The sequence below is a fragment of the Cherax quadricarinatus genome, chromosome 46, assembly GCF_038502225.1.
Source record: "Cherax quadricarinatus isolate ZL_2023a chromosome 46, ASM3850222v1, whole genome shotgun sequence".
Lineage (NCBI taxonomy): Eukaryota > Metazoa > Arthropoda > Malacostraca > Decapoda > Parastacidae > Cherax > Cherax quadricarinatus.
In genome coordinates, this window is record NC_091337.1 from 5,698,513 (window position 1) to 5,719,699 (window position 21,187).

At 44.6% G+C, this 21,187-nt stretch overlaps 1 protein-coding gene across 3 annotated transcripts in view; it reads left to right on the forward strand.

The window, feature by feature from the left end:
- LOC128696637 (nephrin) overlaps positions 1-21,187 on the forward strand; it is a gene marked incomplete at its 3' end in the record, with an annotated part of 201,555 nt that overhangs the window by 162,876 nt on the left and 17,492 nt on the right. Inside the window, 7 exon segments of one of the 3 annotated variants that reach the window (XM_070094438.1) lie at positions 2,779-3,149; positions 6,760-6,912; positions 14,929-15,108; positions 15,343-15,633; positions 15,849-16,151; positions 19,070-19,360; positions 19,904-20,090. In XM_070094438.1, the coding sequence (XP_069950539.1) occupies positions 6,780-6,912; positions 14,929-15,108; positions 15,343-15,633; positions 15,849-16,151; positions 19,070-19,360; positions 19,904-20,090 (1,385 nt within the window). 3 annotated transcript variants of the gene reach the window in all.

Genomic DNA, 21,187 nt, shown 5'->3' on the forward strand with positions numbered 1-21,187 from the left:
CAGATATATACACAGACTGGGAGGATAAAGGTGTGGAACACAGAGCTGAGGTAGTCATAGAAAGAGATTCTCAGGATAGGAGAAGAGAGACGGAAGGAAGGATGCAGGGTAATGTGCAAAATACAAACGATGAGATCACAATAGAACGAAAAGACAAAAAACAGAATAAGCTGAGGAAATATGCACAGAGAAAGGTAGACAAGAGTGTCCAAAATATCTCAAAAAAATTACGAAAATCAGTCAGCCACAGAAAATATAGGCAGTGGGAATATTTGTACATCTGTTCTCGGAGAATCTGCATTAACGATAGATTATGCTGGTACCAGCACACTACAGAATGTTGTGATATACTAAGGATGAGTGTTGCTTTAAAACGGAATGCTGGTACTTTCACCCGGAGATGTGCAAATCTGCACTGCAGTGAAGAGATTGTTATTACCTGACTTCCTCAGACTGTCCCGTGAAAGGAACACAACGCTGCCGAGGAATTTGGAGTATAGCAAACGATCAGCACCATTTTTTAGGAGAGAGAAACGAGCAGACCTCCTCTGCCAAAATAAAACATACAAACAAAAGAAAATCATACAAGGTCTGCATTAAATAGGAACCATTGAGAAAAATCTAAAAACGTATCAATTATAGAAAGAATCGTAAAAGAAGTTAGCAGAGAGACTGGCGAGAAAGAACAAAGCTTAAGGTTTTATAGCAGTTAGAAGTGGCACAAATGGGAAGAAACAAGCCGTCTAGGATATTGCAAGAAAAAATGAAGAACTTCCTATAGATCATTAATTTCACGAGGTTCATATAATGATGAAAAAGAAATAAGAGAAATTCTAGGTCTACTAAACGAAAACATGTGCAGAATGCAAGTGACATGGGCACTAATCGTGCCCATGTCACCTGCATTCTGCACAAACCTGGACCAGGTTTGTGGAATTTCTTAATAGAAAAGCACCACATGCCATTAACATGAGCACTCCTTTAAAGAACTTGGATATAGGTGAAATACCAGAGACATGAAAAAGTGCAAACTAAGCTAGCTGCTTTACATAAATAGTGGCAATAGAGCACTAGCCAAAAATTATATACTATTAGTGCTAACATCGGTTACCATACAAGTCTTCGTAATGGTGAGGAGACGCCAAATTACAAATTTTATGGAACAGTGCAACCTACGTAACTCAAATCAGCATTAAAGTAGGTAAGGAAGATCACACTTGTCACACCTACTAAACCACTATGACAGAATTACCAAGGCGTTAGAAAAAGGAACTCTGTGAACTATACACGTATTTTTCAAAGGCGTTTGACAAATGTAATCATGCCAGAGTTTCGTATCATTTGCGGATGATACCAAAATAAGCAAAGTCTGCCAGTGAGCAAAATAGAATAACATGACGTTCAGTGGTGACAGGTTCCCACTGCTTAGATATGGACAGAATAAAGACGTCAAGAAAAACACTGCAACAGACTGCAAGAGGATCATTACAAAGAAGCTTGTCAAGCACCTCCATTAAGTGCCAAATCAACCAGGCTGTGATGGAAATGTGGGCCAGCAGACCATCAGCAGTAACAACGTGACTGACCAGTCAAGCCCCACACAAGCCTGGACCGAGGCCGGGCTGCGGGAGTAAGAAAACTTATCAAAACCATCAAAGGTACATCTGTCTCTCCTGGACTTGTATGAATCAGCTTTATTTGAACATTTTCCATTCTCTAACCAACATTGATTTTCGCTCTTGGGAAAGTGAGAATTTTGGTAAGTTCAGTGATTCTTCGCCTCCACCTGTAGATGGTGCTTCTCTCCCTTTCTGACTTTCAACATTTTTTTCTTAATGATATACGAGTCTGAAGCACACTTCTAGTGCCAGTGAGGTCATTCTCTCTCTCTCTCTCTCTCTCTCTCTCTCTCTCTCTCTCTCTCTCTCTCTCTCTCTCTCTCTCGTGAGAAACACTGGTTAAAATTCATGTCTGAGAGAGCTGGCCATGGGGAAGATAATCCCCAGCGCTACTAACAGATAACAGAAGAGATATTTCAGTAAAGTCATGAGTGTTCCTGGGGTGAGGACCAGCTGGATGACTTAGTTGTCGTCCATGTTTCCAATAGTGCCATTGTAACATTATTGCAATGTCTTGTTTTAGTGAGAGTAATACCACGTACATTGCATTTTATATTTTTTTCAATTTTTATTGTTTTTCTATTAATAATGCTAATACTACTACTACTAGTAATAGTAATAAACTTCTTGTAGCCAGCTTCAAACTTTGGGTGCTGAGGTGTTTTTCTCAAAGGAAACTATCTCTTGGTGTTAACTAGTTGTCACGTATTAATTTTATTAATCAAATTGGTTTGTGTGAAATGACTGGATCAGTGTCTCTTCTGAGTACAAATAAGTTAGTGTTCGGCTTTATTTGGTCATTCTAGTTTAAATCAAATTAATGTTATTATATGTGTTTATAACGTGTGTTTATACCATGTGTGTTTATAACGTGAGTGTGCCATCAAGACCACTGTTAAAAGTTTGCCTGTTATGAAAGCAAAGATTAATTGACATCTTGTTGCGTACCCTGAACGGGATAAAAGGTATATAATATTGTGTATGTTATATTTGACTATATTATATGAGGTAGGAGGTAACATGTACTGTATGTAACATGTATGTTCAGGAGAGGTGGTTGGCTGACCATGGGTGCTGCTAACTATCGGTTATTACCGGCGTCTACAGTACCCTGTGTTACGTCATCACACCCAATGTTGGGACTTCTGGGCCGGGCTCATTCAGTTCACCCGACTGCCTCACTGAGTGCTGACGGCCTCATTACCTGACAGCCTTACTCAGTACGACGGCCTCATTACCTGACAGCCTTACTCAGTACGACGGCCTCATTACCTGACAGCCTTACTCAGTACGACGGCCTCATTACCTGACAGCCTTACTCAGTACGACGGCCTCATTACCTGACAGCCTTACTCAGTACGACGGCCTCATTACCTGACAGCCTTACTCAGTATGCCGGCCTTATTACCTGACAGCCTCACTCAGTACGACGGCCTCACTGAGTTTACCTGAATTACACCCTCTGGACTTAGTATCCTGCTGGCTAAGTTTACTTGGCCTCATCTCACGACGTATGTGACACGGAGAAAGGTAGTGTTGTGCGACACGTAGAGACTGTAGTTTTGTGACGGAAGTGTCGTGTGACACTGAAAGAAGATAGTTTTAGTGACATGGTGTCGTATGTTTTCAGTATTTGTAAGAGTTCTACTTGTCGGTGATAAGGATATACGGGTGACATGTGACACAGAGAGTCGTGTGACATTGAGAGTAGTGTCGTGTAACCCTTTGAAAAGGTGTCATGACACGGAGATAATATAGTGTTGTGTGACACGGGAAGAAGGCAGTGTCGTGTGACACTGAGAGGTAGTGACGTGTGACACGGAGTAGATAGGGTCATGACAGTGAGGTAGTAGAGCACTAGCTAAAAATTAGACGAGTAGCCCTAACCTCGCACATCATAAAAATTTTCGAAGGAGTAATGAGACGGCAGGTTACAAATTTCATGGAGCAGCACAACCAACATAACACGAACCAGCATGATTTTAGAGCAGGACTATCACAGCTCCTGAACCATTTTGACAGAATTACGGAGGTATTGGAAGACGACCAAAACGCAGATGTTTTTTTACACATTTTGCAAAGGCGTTTGACAAATGTGATAGCACACAAAAGGCCATGGGCATTACGGGGAAGGTAGGCAGATGGATTTTCGGTTTCCTAACACAGGACACAAAAAGTAGTGAACAGGGCAAGATCCAGCATCAGCTAGGTCAAAAGCTCAGTGCCCCAAGGCACTGTCCTGGCACCTCTGCTGTGTCTCATCCTCATAGCATAGATAAAAACACCCGGCACACTTTTGTATCATTTCCAGATGACACTAAAATAAGCATGGAAGTCACTACGGTAGAGGACACTGAAAAAGTACAGGAAGACATAAACAGGGTTTTCCAGTGGGCAGTGGAAAACATGACCTTCAATGGTGATAAGTTCCAGCTGCTTAGGTATGGAAAAAATGAACTGAAAAGGAACACTATATACAAAACTCGAGAGGGTCACCAAATAGAACGTAACGAACAGGTAAAAGACCTGGAAATAATTGTCGGCGGATCTTTCTTTTAAAGACCATAACAAGACAAAGATCACGACAGCCAGGAAGATGACTAGGTGGGTATTGAGAACTTTCAAAACAAAGGAAATAATGCCGATGGTGACACTCTTTAAATCGCTAGTGCTCCCTCACTTATAATATTGCTCAGTGCTGACGGCCCCGTTCAGGGCAGGAGAAATATCGGAGTTGGAACAAATACAGAGATCGTATGCGACGCACATTGAGCCTGTAAAGCACCTAAACTACTGGGAACGCCTGCAAGTCTTGAACATGTATTCATTGGAGCGGAGGAGAGATATATGATAATATATACCTGGAAAATACTTGAGGGCCTGGTCCCAAATGTGCACACTGCCATAACATACTGGAGTGAGAGATATGGGAGGAAGTGTAAAATAAACCCAATGAGGAGCAGGGGTGCGGTGGGCACAATAAGGGAACACTGTATCAACATCCGGGGTCCCAGACTATTCAACATCTTACCAGAAGATATCAGAAACACTGCTGGAACAAGTGTACAAGCCTTCAAGAGAAAACTGGACAAGTATCATCAGGTGCCAGATCAACCAGGCTGTGATGGGTATATGGGGCAGCGTGCCTCCAGCAGCAACAGCCTGGTTGACCAGACAAGCACCAGACTCGGTAGATAAACTCTCGAAACTCTTAAAAGGTATATATTCAAAGTATACTTGTTATTATTGGAAGAGTCGTGTGACACGGGTGATAATGGATATGTATTGACACTGAGAAGAGTGACGGGTAATGGTTAATATTATGTAGTTAATATTATGTACCAAAGAAGTGTTTACCTGGAGAGAGTTCCGGGGGTCAACGCCCCCGCGGCCCGGTCTATGGCCAGGCCTCATGGTGTATCAGAGCCTGATCAACCAGGCTGTTACTGTTGGCTGCACGCAATCCATCGTACGAGCCACAGCCCAGCTGGTCAGGTACCGACTTTAGGTGCTTGTCCAGTGCCAGCTTGAAGACTGCCAGGGGTCTGTTGGTAATCCCCCTTTATGTATGCTGGGAGGCAGTTGAACAGTCTCGGGCCCCTGACACTTATTGTATGGTCTCTTAACGTGCTAGTGACACCCCTGCTTTTCATTTGGGGGATGTTGCATCGTCTGCCAAGTCTTTTGATTTCGTTGTGAGTGATTTTCGTGTGCAAGTTTGGTACTAGTCCCTCTAGGATTTTCCAGGTGTATATAATCATGTATCTCTCCCGCCTGCGTTCCAGGGAATACAGGTTCGGGAACCTCAAGCGCTCCCAGTAATTGAGGTGTTTTATCTCCGTTATGTGTGCCATGAAGGTTCTTTGTACAATTTCTAGGTCAGCAATTTCACCTGCCTTGAAAGGTGCTGTTAGTGTGCAGCAATATTCCAGCCTAGATAGAACAAGTGACCTGAAGAGTGTCATCATGGGCTTGGCCTCCCTAGTTTAGACTCTTATTTGATGCTAAACATGTATGCTAAACAATTTACTAGTAAAGATTATAAAAGCATGTGGTTTGTACTCCCGAATGATTTTATTTTTGTTACAAATCTGGTAATAGGCTAATTGTTAAATGATGATAAATGATACCTTAATTCTTTACGTTTAAATATACTAAAAACAGGCAAAGTATTGTTTAAAGCCTTGATTCCCCTAAACAGGCTATAAGCTTGATTATCAGAATGTAATTTTATAATACATTTTGATAAGACAGTTTTAGAGTTCAACTTCGTGTGCTTGTGTAGTTCAGGATATTACTCTTGAGAATGTAACGTTGAATATTGGTCTCGTGACGCTCAAAATCATAACACGATTTCGCAAGGTTATGATGATGGATTTGAGGGTACTTGAGCTAGAGTTCATCATGACTACGTTGGAGGGAGATTTATCTGTAAAAACTTCCCTTCAAGGGAGGTTCCTTGATGCTGGTGAGAGGCTCTTGATCTAGGGAATTGGATGTGCGCTCCAGTTCCCTGAATTGAGTCTGAATACCTTCCATCCCTGTGATTATAATAATCTGTAAAAACTTGTGTTTGTGGTCAGTGGTGTCCCATGCTAACCTTCCTATGGTGTATAAATATACCTAGTTGGATGCATTTTATTGTATCCAGCTGGCCCAGTGGTTTAGTCGCTGGCCTGGAGTTTTAAGACTCGCCATGGATTCTAAACCCACCCGTACCGTGGTTTATATATATTTATCTCAGGATATTGGCCTCTACAAGAGACCAGTATCCTAAAACTGATTTGCCAGACTGATCGAAGGAATTGGAACACTGAACGTTAATATTTTAACGCATTACTAACTTGTGCAGAGCTTTGCACTTTTTCAGTTGTGCGCAATGAGGCGCAGGAGGCTGGGGTTATGCAACGCGGGGACACCTTTCACGGATCGCGCAGCGACCAAAATTTATCTAGTTATTTCAGTATTTCTCTCCATCTTTAAGAACCTGAAACGCTTTTATTTCCTCCCTCTCTTTAATAGATATCTTTTTTTCAGCTTATAATGTTCCTTCCATCTCACAAGCATCCATTCTGTTTCTAGTAACATGTATCCCTCCGTCTCTCTCCATCACATTAACATCCGTGCCTTCCTCCCACAGTTCCGCCCACGAGTATCGAGATGGTGGGCCACGCGAGGGACGCCCACCTCACCGTCAAGGCAGGTGACTCCCTCACATTGGAGTGTCTCATCAAGGACGCTAAGCCAGTCTCCCAAGTCACCTGGTACAGGGGTAACGAACCTCTTAGACTAGGTAAGTAGTGTGTTGTGTGATGAGGTGGTGGGGTGGGTCGAGGGATTAGTGTGGGGGATAAACGTGGATGATGGGTGTGGGTGGAGGAGAGGCAATACCGGAAAAGCAGGGTGTTAGTTGAGGCAGTAAGATTTGCAGACACACACACACACACACACACACACACACATAGCCTAGAGGAAATCGAGACGCTTGAAGGCCAGTAGATAAACTAGAGGTAAAGTTGAAAAAGGGTAAGAGGCGGGTTACCCCAAAGATCAGTACTAGAGCCACCATTGTTCTTGACAGTGGCAATCGATCTGCCAAGCGCAATGGAATAATAATCTTAAGCCAAACAATAATAAAAAACGCTATTACAAGCGTTCTCGCACAATTAAAACCATTGTGACTTTCACAAAGACTCTTATTAAAAACAATGGTGACGCGGAGTGCGTACGTGAGTGTTTGTGGGGCTTTGGGATGTTTGTATTGGTATCTGAGCCCAGTGTGCAGTTCTTGACTTGGCAAGGTGGGGGGTGTGGGTATTGATGGGGGAAGCTCCCATATGGGGGAGAGAGAGGAAGGGAGGGGAGTGAAGAGACTGGCACACAGCGTCATTACAGTGGCACCAGTGACCTCATAAAATCTGGCACTCTGACTTTTTTTTTTTTTTTTTTTTTGCGGAACTTTCTTAGTTCGCTTATCTCTACGAAACTTGTTTACGTCTCATTTATTTCTCTCTCATATCTCTTATATATATATATATATATATATATATATATATATATATATATATATATAAAATGCAGCGAAGAGGCGGGGGCAAGAGCTGTGACTCGACCCCTGCAACCATAAATATGCGAGTACACAGCTGTGGTCCTGGTTACATACATGTGTTGGTACTGGCTCTCGCGTTTATTTATCGATTCTCTCACTTTAAATTCCTGGCGGTCAAGCACCTACATATTTGATGACACCTGCCTACAGCTACTGGTCTCCTGCCTACTGTCACCAGTCACTTGTATGGCTGGTGACGCCTGCCTACTGTCACTTGTATGGCTGGTGACGCCTGCCTACTGTCACTTGCATGGCTGGTGACGCCTGCCTCCTGTCACTTGCATGGCTGGTGACGCCTGCCTCCTGTCACTTGCATGGCTGGTGACGCCTGCCTCCTGTCACTTGTATGGCTGGTGACGCCTGCCTCCTGTCACTTGTATGGCTGTTGACGCCTGCCTACTGTCACTTGTATGGCTGGTGGCGCCTGCCTACTGTCACTTGCATGGCTGGTGGCGCCTGCCTACTGTCACTTGCATGGCTGGTGGCGCCTGCCTACTGTCACTTGCATGGCTGGTGGCGCCTGCCTACTGTCACTTGCATGGCTGGTGGCGCCTGCCTACTGTCACTTGTATGGCTGGTGGCGCCTGCCTACTGTCACTTGTATGGCTGGTGGCGCCTGCCTACTGTCACTTGCATGGCTGGTGGCGCCTGCCTACTGTCACTTGCATGGCTGGTGCTGCCTACTGTCACTTGTATGGCTGGTGGCGCCTGCCTACTGTCACTTGTATGGCTGGTGGCGCCTGCCTACTGTCACTTGTATGGCTGGTGGCGCCTGCCTACTGTCACTTGTATGGCTGGTGGCGCCTGCCTACTGTCACTTGTATGGCTGGTGGCGCCTGCCTACTGTCACTTGTATGGCTGGTGGCGCCTGCCTACTGTCACTTGTATGGCTGGTGGCGCCTGCCTACTGTCACTTGTATGGCTGGTGGCGCCTGCCTACTGTCACTTGTATGGCTGGTGGCGCCTGCCTACTGTCACTTGTATGGCTGGTGGCGCCTGCCTACTGTCACTTGTATGGCTGGTGGCGCCTGCCTACTGTCACTTGTATGGCTGGTGGCGCCTGCCTACTGTCACTTGTATGGCTGGTGACGCCTGCCTACTGTCACTTGTATGGCTGGTGACGCCTGCCTACTGTCACTTGTATGGCTGGTGGCGCCTGCCTCCTGTCACTTGCATGGCTGGTGACGCCTGTCACTTGCATGGCTGGTGACGCCTGTCACTTGCATGGCTGGTGACGCCTGTCACTTGCATGGCTGGTGACGCCTGTCACTTGCATGGCTGGTGACGCCTGTCACTTGCATGGCTGGTGACGCCTGTCACTTGCATGGCTGGTGACGCCTGTACTGTCACTTGCATGGCTGGTGACGCCTGTACTGTCACTTGCATGGCTGGTGACGCCTGTCACTTGCATGGCTGGTGACGCCTGTCACTTGCATGGCTGGTGACGCCTGTCACTTGCATGGCTGGTGACGCCTGCCACTTGCATGGCTGGTGACGCCTGCCACTTGCATGGCTGGTGACGCCTGCCACTTGCATGGCTGGTGACGCCTGCCACTTGCATGGCTGGTGGCGCCTGTACTGTCACTTGCATGGCTGGTGACGCCTGTACTGTCACTTGCATGGCTGGTGACGCCTGCCACTTGCATGGCTGGTGACGCCTGCCACTTGCATGGCTGGTGACGCCTGCCACTTGCATGGCTGGTGACGCCTGCCACTTGCATGGCTGGTGACGCCTGCCACTTGCATGGCTGGTGACGCCTGCCTACTGTCACTTGTACGGCTGGTGGCGCCTGCCACTTGTACACTGTACGGCTGGTGGCGCCTGCCTACTGTCACTTGCATGGCTGGTGGCGCCTGCCTACTGTCACTTGTATGGCTGGTGGCGCCTGCCTACTGTCACTTGTATGGCTGGTGGCGCCTGCCTACTGTCACTTGTATGGCTGGTGGCGCCTGCCTACTGTCACTTGTATGGCTGGTGGCGCCTGCCTACTGTCACTTGTATGGCTGGTGGCGCCTGCCTACTGTCACTTGTATGGCTGGTGGCGCCTGCCTACTGTCACTTGTATGGCTGGTGGCGCCTGCCTACTGTCACTTGTATGGCTGGTGGCGCCTGCCTACTGTCACTTGTATGGCTGGTGGCGCCTGCCTACTGTCACTTGTATGGCTGGTGGCGCCTGCCTACTGTCACTTGTATGGCTGGTGGCGCCTGCCTACTGTCACTTGTATGGCTGGTGGCGCCTGCCTACTGTCACTTGTATGGCTGGTGGCGCCTGCCTACTGTCACTTGTATGGCTGGTGGCGCCTGCCTACTGTCACTTGTATGGCTGGTGGCGCCTGCCTACTGTCACTTGTATGGCTGGTGGCGCCTGCCTACTGTCACTTGTATGGCTGGTGGCGCCTGCCTACTGTCACCAGTCACTTGTGTGGCTGGTGACACCTGCCTACTGTCACCAGTCACTTGTATGGCTGGTGGCGCCTGCCTACTGTCACCAGTCACTTGTGTGGCTGGTGACACCTGCCTACTGTCACCAGTCACTTGCATGGCTGGTGACGCCTGCCTACTGTCACTTGTGTGGCTGGTGACACCTGCCTACTGTCGTGGCTGAGAAATAATGTAGGTTGGTCTATAATTTAAACTTGATAAAACAAACTCGACAAAGGTCATACATGTTCTCACGTCTGGAACATTGTTGTTGTTTTCACAGTTCATTTGATGGCAGGAAAAGTAAGAGAAGAAAAATATACGTAGTGTATTTTCCCACAGACTCGAAACATTTATACTACTGGAAACCCTTTGAAGTATTTAGATCGTACACTGTACTACGAAAGAAAGATTCATGAAAATGTTTATATGTAAGATACTTGAGGGTTATCAGTGGTGTCCGAGATATAGGAGGAAATGTAGGATAAACCCGGTTAACAGCAGAGACGGCGTTGTAAGAATAGTGTGTCAACATCCGTCGCCTCGAACTTCAACCTGCTGCCGGCAGGTATCAGCAGTATTGCTGAAACAAAGACAGGTATTTTTTTTCTCTAAATATCAGATCAGCCAGCCTGTGATGGCTATGCGGGCAGGTGGGCAGCTAGCAGCAACAGTCTGGTTGACCAGGCTCTGAGTAGTTATCTCTTCCTACCTCCTTTCTTACCTCTTACCACTTTCCCCTTTCTTCCTCCTCCAGGTTAGTTCAGGGTAATGGGGAGCTACCTGCTGAGGTCTTCCCTAAGGGAAACTTAAACCTCACCCACGGACCGGGAGGCCAGTATGGCGCTACTTTAAGGGCAAATTTTATCTTGTAAGACGGCTCAAGAAGCTTTACTATCGACGAGCAGTCCATCAGAAGAAAATATTGAGGCAATCCATACCAGAGTCCGAAGTGTACCTGTGACCAGGGTTTTTCTACCTTCACATCACCGGCCCGGTTCCAGATCAGGCCTGGTTGACGGCCTGATCACTCAGGCTGTTGGTGCTGGTCTCCCGCGGTCCTACGTACCGGCGACTCGTACCTGTGACCGGTTCGACAGTCGCAGCCTGGGGTCAGGCTTTTCTGTCGATTATATGTTCCACCTGGTAATTGCTTTTGTCAGCCAGCTGGCCCACATATCCATCACAGCCAGGTTGACCTGGCATTTTGTGGACGTAGTGATCCAATTTTCCATTAAAAACTTCTATACTTTTGACAATATTTCTAATCTCGGCTGGTAACAAGTTGAAAAGTCTTGGACCACAGATGCTGACAGTGTTTTTCTTATTGTGCCCGTGGCACTGTTGATTTCTCCCGACTGCATTGTTATTGGTGGTGTGTAGGTTTGGGACCAATTCCTCGAGTATCTTTCATGTATATATTACCGTGTATGTCTGCTTCTCTCCATGGAGTACATCCTAAGTACTAGGAGGCATTCCCAATAGTTTAGATGCTTTATTTGTTTTTAGCGAGCAGTAAGTGATCTGTCCTTTCCAGCTCTGATGTATTTCCTGCCTTAAATGGAGCAGTTTAGCACCGTACAAATTTTGTTACGATAGAGGATAAGGGATTCGAATAATCTCTATTGATATATTTTTCTTTTGTCGTGAAAGTTCGCATTATCCACTCTATCATTTTCCTGACTTTCGTGGTATTTTCCTTATTGTCTTTACTAAATAATAACTAAGGCGAAATATACTGTTTTTTACTTTCCAGTTATTCTTTGAGATGGTCTTTCCTTATTTTGCATTCGGAGTTTCTTTAGAGTTCTTAATTCTTTCGTTACCTGATCAAGTGATATGTTTCCACTGAATATCATGTTACGTTCCACTGAAATACTTTACTGATTCCTTGTTGCAAATTTTCCGTGTCTTCTACCGAGGCGGCTTTCATGCTTATTTTAGTGTCGTCCGGAAAGCATGATACTAGGATCTGGCTAGTGTTTGTGTGTGTGTTATAAGGATATAAAGTAGCACTAGAACCTTGCCTTGGGGCATTGTTTTGGATCTATTTATTTCCAGTCGTGTTCTATTCATGCTGAAGTTGAACATCTATTTTTTTTATCTTGGCTTTATTTTACAAGTTATCATTCCACAGTCACATTCAACAAACGCCTCGAAAAGTCTTTGGAGGAAAACTAAAACTCAGATATGATTTGCAAAGTTTCTGTATTTTCGTCACAATAGTTTAATAGTTGTGATGGGTATGATCTTCCTATTCTGAGGTCGTGTTTTGGGCGGTGTAAGTCTTGCATGGCTATAAAATTTATAATTTGGCGACTTTTATTTCAAAAACTTTCGTGTGATAGTGCTATTTGGGGGGGGGGAGGGGGTGAAGGCTTTACTGTCTCGGTTGTACAGAGGAGGTAAGGGAGTATATAAACTCTTTAGGGTCACTAGGATTTCGTATAAATCTAGACACTTTCTCCGTGGAATACATAGCGCTTTTCGAGTCTTTATAAGTAATGAATTCTACAAATTAGGTTCTAGTGCTGCATGTGCGAGACAGATTTTCTATTTCTTTTTCGAATTCTGGGGGATTTGTGCATATGTCAGGTAAGATTTGCAAGGTGGACAGAGATAATGGAAAAAATCTATCTGGATCCTCAACATCAATCCTCTTAGTGGATTGATGAATATTGATTCTTCTTGATCTTTTAAAATTTCTATTATTTATTTATTTATTTTTTTTCATTGGTGTATGAACTGTGGGTAGCGCGTAAGTTCTAGAGGGTTTTTAATTAGATTTTTGCCTATGTAAAGCGATATATAGGATGTTTTGCATTTTCCTAATGAATGACCTTTTTGTTTACTGTGCGCCTTCTGACTGGTATATATATCTTAGTTTCTTCTGTATTCGTAATCTCTGTGTGGATTATATTTCTCTTGTGACGTATGGTCGTTTTTAAGCAATTTAGTAACTATTTTTTTTTCTTCTGTACATTCTTCTATGTTGACTTTCAATATTCGACCTTCTGGACTTTCTCAGTAAGGTATTTTTTAATACATTCCTTGTAAGCTTTCGTATTTAGCATCTCCATGTACTGGTGGAGGTTGATGCTCTGTTTCCGAGGGAATGTAATGTATTTTTTTGATGCCGTCCCTGTCACTTCTCTGATCAAGGTAAATTTACTGACTATCCCTTCAAGTTGGCTATTTTTCACGTTCTGTCGTTTGATTTATAGCTGGACTTGCATGAGGCTGTGGTCGGAGATACTTACGTCTCTAGTTACTTCCTCATTGAGCTTGGAGATCAAGTGTAATTTCATTTTTGAGTAGGTTCTACTATGTTAGTTCAAAGCAAACTTTTCGAATCCGGTAGCTCCAATATGTACCACAGCCTGGCTCATCCTAAACTAACTTGTGAACTTAAATTCCTCCTTGAATACAGCTAAGGGAGGTCTCGTTACATAGGAAGGAAGGTTTTTGGTACCGTTTTGGTTCTATATATCTAAAGACCAAAACGGGAGTAGGAAAATGCGCCAAACTCATCAAAATATATTAAAGGTATTAGGAGGCCTGGTCACAGACCGGGCCGCGGGGGCGTTGACCCCCGAAACTCTCTCCAGGTAAACTCCAGGTAAACCTATTATATCCTTGATTTTCAGTGAAGGTATTTTGCACCGTCTGACAATCTTCCCTTTTTTAAAGAAGTGATTTCAGTGTGCAGATTTAGGACCAGTCCTTCCAGAATTTAAGTGTAAATTATGATACATCTTTCCCACCTACGTTCCAGGGAATAGAGCTCAAGCGACTTCAAGCATTCACAATATTTTAGGTGTTGATAGAACTGACCTCGCTATTGTTTTTGTCAACTCTCTGGACTTTGAATAAGAAGCGTTAAACTCGTAAGGGTAATACAATATAGCACCAGGATGATGGAAGGCAAATTAATACACATGTGAAACATCTGGGTATCCTTATTGTAGACGTTTCGCCATCCAGTTACTGTATCAATACAAATTCTAGGACATAAATTGCCTTAGAATTTGTATTGATAAAGCCACTAGATGGCGAAACGTCTACAATAAAGATACCCAGATGTTTCACATGTATATTAATTTCATCTTGTCGGTATTATATACAATTCACGTACTACATGATGGAAGGCATTTGGAATCGATCTAAGAAAAGGACGGGAAGATTTAATCCTTTGTATCAAGAGCCTTTCTCCGGTTTCAAGGCACACTGAAGGGACTCATCTTGAGTGGTGTTGACCAGGCAGCAACAACCTGGTTGACCAGGAAATAAACAATGACGCGTGGACATAGACCTGGCTTCAAGAGTAGTGTAACTCTCGAAACAGCTCACAGGTATGGCTTAATACCTATTGAAAATAATTTTAATTTTAAAGGGGTGGACTGGTAAGCCAGCAGAAGGGCTCGGTAAGAGGACCAAACGCTCCAGTGGCGGGTCATCACGTCACCAGCACCCACGTCTGGAAATAACTGTTCTGTTTCTTGACATATCTTACTTAATCTGACTCACGAAATCGTAATGACACGATTGCAAACAAACCATACCACTGGCGGGACTTGAAACCAGCTGGCCCAGTGGCTAGCGGGTCGGTCTGGAGTTTTACGACGCTCTAACCGCGGGTTCAAGCCCCCCCCGCCCGTGGTATGGTTTGCTTACCCAGTGTAGCCTAAATTTGGTCTTTTCGTGTCAACATTTTTTTTTTGGTTTTCGTTGCCCAATGTTTGTCCTCATATATACATTGTCTCCTCTCTCCTCCACAGACACTCAGAACACAAAGGAGAACTCTGAGACAGACTTGCACTTGTCCTCGCTACGGTCCAAGATCACCTTCACGCCAACGCACTCTGACAATGGTATGGAGTACAGTTGTCAGGCCCTCCACCCTGCGCTCCAGCATACCAACACCCAGAAAGTGGCTAGAGTGCACCTCGACGTCCATTGTGAGTGCATTTGTGTGTATGTGCGCGTGCGTGCGTGACTACAAGTACTTCAAGAGTGCATGTTTTACTAAATATCACATAAATATATACATAAAACCTGTAAAACTCTTTACAGTGGGGAAAAATAATAGGTTAGCAGAAGCAAGAACAAACGACAAACATTGCTAGTTCAGACAGACTCATACACAACAGACTCGTTTACCTATCTCACTGTCTCTCTCCCGTCTCCCCTAGACGAACCCGGTGCCCCGGAGATAACGGGCTACACGGAGGGCGAGATCGTGAGGGCTGGCGACCGCAAGACCTTGACGTGCCGCGCGCGGGGCGGCAACCCCTTGCCGGAGGTTTTCTGGTACAAGAACGGCGCGCAGGTAGATAAGAACTTTATTAAGCATCGCAACTACGCCGTCAACGAGTACTCGTTCCTGGTGGAGGCTTCCGACAACCTGGCAAAGTACGAGTGTCACGTCATGAACGTGATGACCACGCAGCCCAAGACGGCTGAGATACAGCTCCGGGTCAATTGTAAGTTGATCATCACCTGTCTTTCTCTCTCATACAAAAGGCCCTGAAGCCCTCTTTCCCTGAATCTAATCTCATTACACCTCAGGCACTGAACTGACCTTATACGGGTTTAGCTCTTCCCTTTTTTGCATGGAAAATAGCGTGGACTTAACAAAACGACTTTCCTCCCTCGCAGTAACTAAAGCAAATTATCTTTCATCCCTGTGCTCTGCCAGTCGCTGCTTCCTCTGTGACGATCTTTGGTCCCGACGAAGCCAAAGTCGGCGATGTCATAGCCATCAGCTGCGTGGCGGAGAACTCCAACCCTCCCGCTGATGTCACCGTGGTTATCAATGGCCAGACGCCGCCTGGGTCCATCTCCAGGACGCAGAAGGTGGACCACGGAGGCTGGCGGACCATCACCAACCTCACCACCTACGAGGTGTGGCCCATCGACTCTGATCTCACCGTTAACTGCTACGCTCTCAACCAGGCCCTTGGCTCCACCAAGATCGACACCAAAGTCATCAGTGTGTTGCGTGAGTACCTTTGTTCACTTCGTATTTCCGTTAATTTAGCAAATAAATGCCTCTGTTAACGTAGCAAGTGTATACCTTGTTTCTGCTTATCTGTCGAGAGAGAAAAAAACCAGAAATGTTTATAATATGACCTCCACCCCTCAGTTATGACCCCTTTAATTACTAATATGACCTCCTTTATTATGAACCGCCCCTCAATTATAATGGCTTCCCCCTTAATTGCTGCACCCATCTCTACCTCCAGCCCCCTCACCATTTGTTTGAGGCGCTTCTCTCTCCTCCAGGAGGTTATACAAGCCTAGAAAGGTTATATTTACCCCTTCGAGTTCGAGACTTTTTTTTCCCATATAGTAAACATTGATGTCAATCTCCCAAGACCATTAACATAGCGAGTGTCGCTTCCAGGTCAACACTACCACTTGACATTTGACAAAACCTAAGTTTAGAACCATCATAACGAGCAATAATATCCTCACTCACAACACTACTAAGTGCTGGAGAACAATGTTTATAAGTTAACTTGACCCTGTGACTCGACACCATCAGCAGCCTCGTTTCCTCACTTGTTTCTCTCGTATTTAAACAATAAATTAGAATTTACATGATAATCTCTCCATGATTAAGATTTTACATATTTTTTTCTCTCGTTAATGATGATGATGATAATTAAAATGTATATTGGAAATTTTCGTTTCATTAAATTTTTAGAGTATAAAGGTGGGAATTTTTTATTAAAATATAATGTAGGGTAGGATTTTGGTAAATAAATATGGCGTGTGAACCATTGTGGTAATACACACTGAATATTTTGTAAATTTGCTGTTTTATTTAAACTCTCTCTCTCTCTCTCTCTCTCTCTCTCTCTCTCTCTCTCTCTCTCTCTCGTTTAATAAAAAATCTAACTTCATACTCTAAAAATTTAATAAAACGAAAATTTCTAATATACATATTATTATATTGAATGGGACGTCTATGGGGGGAATTAATCAGGTTTGATCTAAGAGAAGGTAGCTCCCATTCTTTGGATCAAGAGCACTCCAGTCGCAAGGCAACACTATTAAACAGGACCAAACTCTCAGCAGCTCTTAAAGCGTCTAGTAAGATTCAGTAGTGATATTGATTTGTCTTGACAAGACAAGATCACTCCGGAGAAACTTAAATGTGGGAGACAGTGTTTGCTGAGCTGGTTGTTTAATGGGGGTTTAAAGGCTATCGACTACACGAGGGTTATTAAGGCTGCATGTCACCTGTTTCACCACATGTCGAGAATACTTTAATCCCTAAAGGATTCAAGTAAACTCTGGGCGTATATGCACTGAGAGGTGTTGTGTATCCAGTGTTCCTGGGTGTCATGTCCGAGTGTTCATCTATTATTTCCCTTCAGAGCGAGATACAACTAGGGTGGCTACACCTCTGCATGAAGTACGGGACATTCAATTTTGGTTTCCGTATTTTCAAACAAACTGTTCTGTTAAATAATATTTAGATTTTTTTTCTAGGTTTCCCTTGCTTTAGCAACTCCACCTTTAAAATCTGGGTAAAAGTTTAAGAATTTTTTTTCTTTTGGAGATGGATTTGTGAATCCTGTGTTCACTGTGAACAGTGATAGCCACATCAGTCTCCTCTAACTTCACATTTAACAAAAGTTTTTGTGAGCATTGTAAACTGTTGTTCTCTCCCACACCACTACACACATTTACACAATCTCCCACACACTGTGGACCCGCACCATACCTTTACCGTTGAAAGATTGTTTTCCCTGCTCCCCCTTGTGGCTTAGCGCTTCTTTTTGATTATAATAATTTCCCTACTCCCGCAGCCCGTCCCTGGGTCAACTTTATATGGTTCTTTCCTGTTCAGCCAGACTGTTGCTGTTGGCGGTACACACATCCATTATATTATGGATGATCTAGCACATGGTGGAGGTACTTGTCCAGTTTTCTCTTGAAAAGACACTTTTTCAGGTAGTGTTTGTCTGCTAGATTATTATAATTAAGCGCTGAACCCATACAGGTCACACAGCGCTGTTTATCTGATAGGAAACCAGGTAGTATGTGTCCACGAATGTTGATACACTGTTCTCTTATTGTGCCCACGACGCTCCTGCTTTTCACTGGGCTTATTTAACATTTTCTCCTATATTTCAGTATATTATGGAAGTGTACAGATTTGGGACTAGACTCTCGAGTACCTTTCACGTACACATTAATATGCATCTCAAGTCCAGTGAGTACATGTTTAGGATTGTGAGGCGTTCCCAGTAATTTAGACGCTTTGTTGACCTCTGCAAGCAGTGTAAACGATCTCTGTCCCAGCCCTGATCTCTCCCCCTGATCTCTCTCCTGCCCTGAGAGGAGCCGCCAACTTGTGTGAGAACACAAGTGCCACCATTGACATTATTTCCCTTGTTTAGAAAGTTCTTATTGGCCACTCCGTCACTTTGCAGGTTTTCGTGACATTTACCCGATTGTATTCTTGAAAAGATAAGTCAGCTGCATTACACCCAGATCCTTCACATGTTCCTAATGTTATATTTGGTGATCCTCTTGGGTTTTGTATACTGTGCCCCCTTTTGAGTCCTACATTCTTTCCACATCAAAGCAGTTAGAACTTGTAGCCCTTAAACGTCAAGTTTTTTTCCACCACCCACTGGAAGGCCATGCTTACATTTTGCAGTTTTTTTCCGTCTCCTACAGAGATAATTTTTATGCTTATTTTGGCATCATTCGTAAATGATACGAAACTGCCGAGTGTTGATACGAAACAACTCTCTTCCCTTACTCATCGGCTCCTGGCCGCGACCTCCGGCCCCTCATCACCACCAATCAATAACGCCCTCCCACTGACGCCCCTCCATCGCCATTCACCTCAGTATTACCCGGCAGTAAGCACTCCTCCCCTCTCCCCCTTTTCCACAGGTCCTCCAGAGCCTCCTGTGATTCTGGGCTACGAGCCGGGTCGTCTTCTGAAGAAGGGCAACCCGCATCGGCTGACGTGCGTCAGCAGTGGTGGCAACCCCCTGGCTACACTACAGTGGTTTAAGGGCTCCGTAGAACTGCCCTCGGAAAACAGACACGACTCCGGCACCTCCGTGGCCGAGCTAGACATCACACTGTCGGAGTCAGACAACGAAGCAGAGTACTGGTGCGAAGCGACGAACTCGGCCACCACGGAGCCTCTGGTCAACTCCACCGTCCTCAGTGTCATGTGTCAGTATCCCCTATGACTGCCTCTCTGCTTAACCATTACTGATACATGATTCTGGTACCTGTGTCATATTTCCGTACCTTCCCCTGCCTGTTTGGTGTCAAAATGTCAGAGCATCTTTCCAATATTTCTTATTCTTCTTTATTAATTTATTATTACAAGGTTAAGTGTTAAACCATTCTCTAGTTAAATATTTGATGATAAATCACCGTCTACGTGTTTTCTGGAAGACCTTGAAATTAATGATGGGAGTGCTTCCATTAAGTTTATCAAAAATATGTATTAATTTTTATATTTTTCATAAAAACCGTGATTGCATTGTTAATATTCGAAGTTGTTTATTCAATGGGACATATTCGGTTCCGAGTAACTCTAGGTATATTTTATGTTCAACTATTACCTATCCTTTCTGAAGGATGAGACCTGTGCAGCCTATCCTCTCTTATTCATGTTTACCAATGAATTATTCTAAAGTGAACTAAGTGTCCCGTGATGTGTATTCCTTCCTGGTGGCGGCTCATGACATGTATGTTGGTCTCCCTCAGTCCCTCCGTCAGGAGTGAAGGTGAGTGCTCGTCCACGGAACATCAAGGCCAACACCCAGGCGACGCTGGTGTGCGAGTCAGCCTCCAGCAACCCCCGCGCCAACGTCACCTGGTGGAGGGATGGCTTCGAGGTGCTGCCTGGAGAATCTCAGACCAACCCAGGCCAGTTTGGCGGCACCACCACCAAGTGAGTTAGAACATTTTTAACACTTCACGAATAACAAACGTGTGCAACAATGTAGCTTCCTTATTTCCGAAAGGTTTCGCCTGCACTGCAGGATTCTTCAGTACGTTTGAATAAGTGATTTAGAACATAGAGGAAAAATGCAGCAGCCGTATTAGCCATACAAGGCAGGTCCTTCTCAAACCCAATAACAATGTAAATATTCCCAAGCGTCTTCTTATTCTTCAGCCTAATACATGAGAGACAAGAATTTGTAATAATTGTAGCATGTGTGCGTTGAACATTTGCTACTGTGTGCTATATTAGCTTAGCTTGGGATACCTGTGTTACGTGTGCTGGCAGCAGCAGCAGCAGCAGCAGCAGCCTAGTTTTCCGGGTAGACAACAATGTAGGCTGGACTCTGCCTGCATATAGACCAGAATAACTCAGACACACATCACATATGATTCAGTGAAATTTTATTGTATGAGGGATATCTGAATGTTTCCTATATGGATACCCAATGTTACGTGTTTTGGGGGATAACTTAATAAGGTTGCCTACGAAATGAAGTATATTTGTAGGATACCTAGGTGAAGGATGCTTATATTCGCTGTGGACTCTAAGCAGGAACTTGTCAGGGTCCTCTTTGAAAGCTCATTTTCCATATGATAGCTAAGTTTTGATACGTAGATGTGTGGGCTGCCAACATCAAGAGCCTGGTTGATCAGGCAGGCAAAAAACCGGGCGTGGGCCTGCTGCAGTGCTTTCTTGTTCTAGATTTTATTCAGGGGGAAGCGCTAAATTCATAGGGGTCATATAGCACCTGGGTTATTAGAGGCACTGAGGTTCGATTCAAGAAGAGGGAGAGAGAGGAGGGGGAACAAGTCCAGTTCCCAGCATCAAAAGTCCCTAACCTCTTTTAGTTTCACTTTCAACACGGGTTCATGTATCTCTGTATTATGTATCATACATGTGTACATCCAGGTGTATCTGCATTATTCTCCAGGGTTAAGTCTGAAGGAAATTATTCACCTTGCTAATGTGTACATCTCGAAGACAGATGTCTCTCCACCACACGTGTGTGTGTGTGTGTGTGTGTGTGTGTGTGTGTGTGTGTG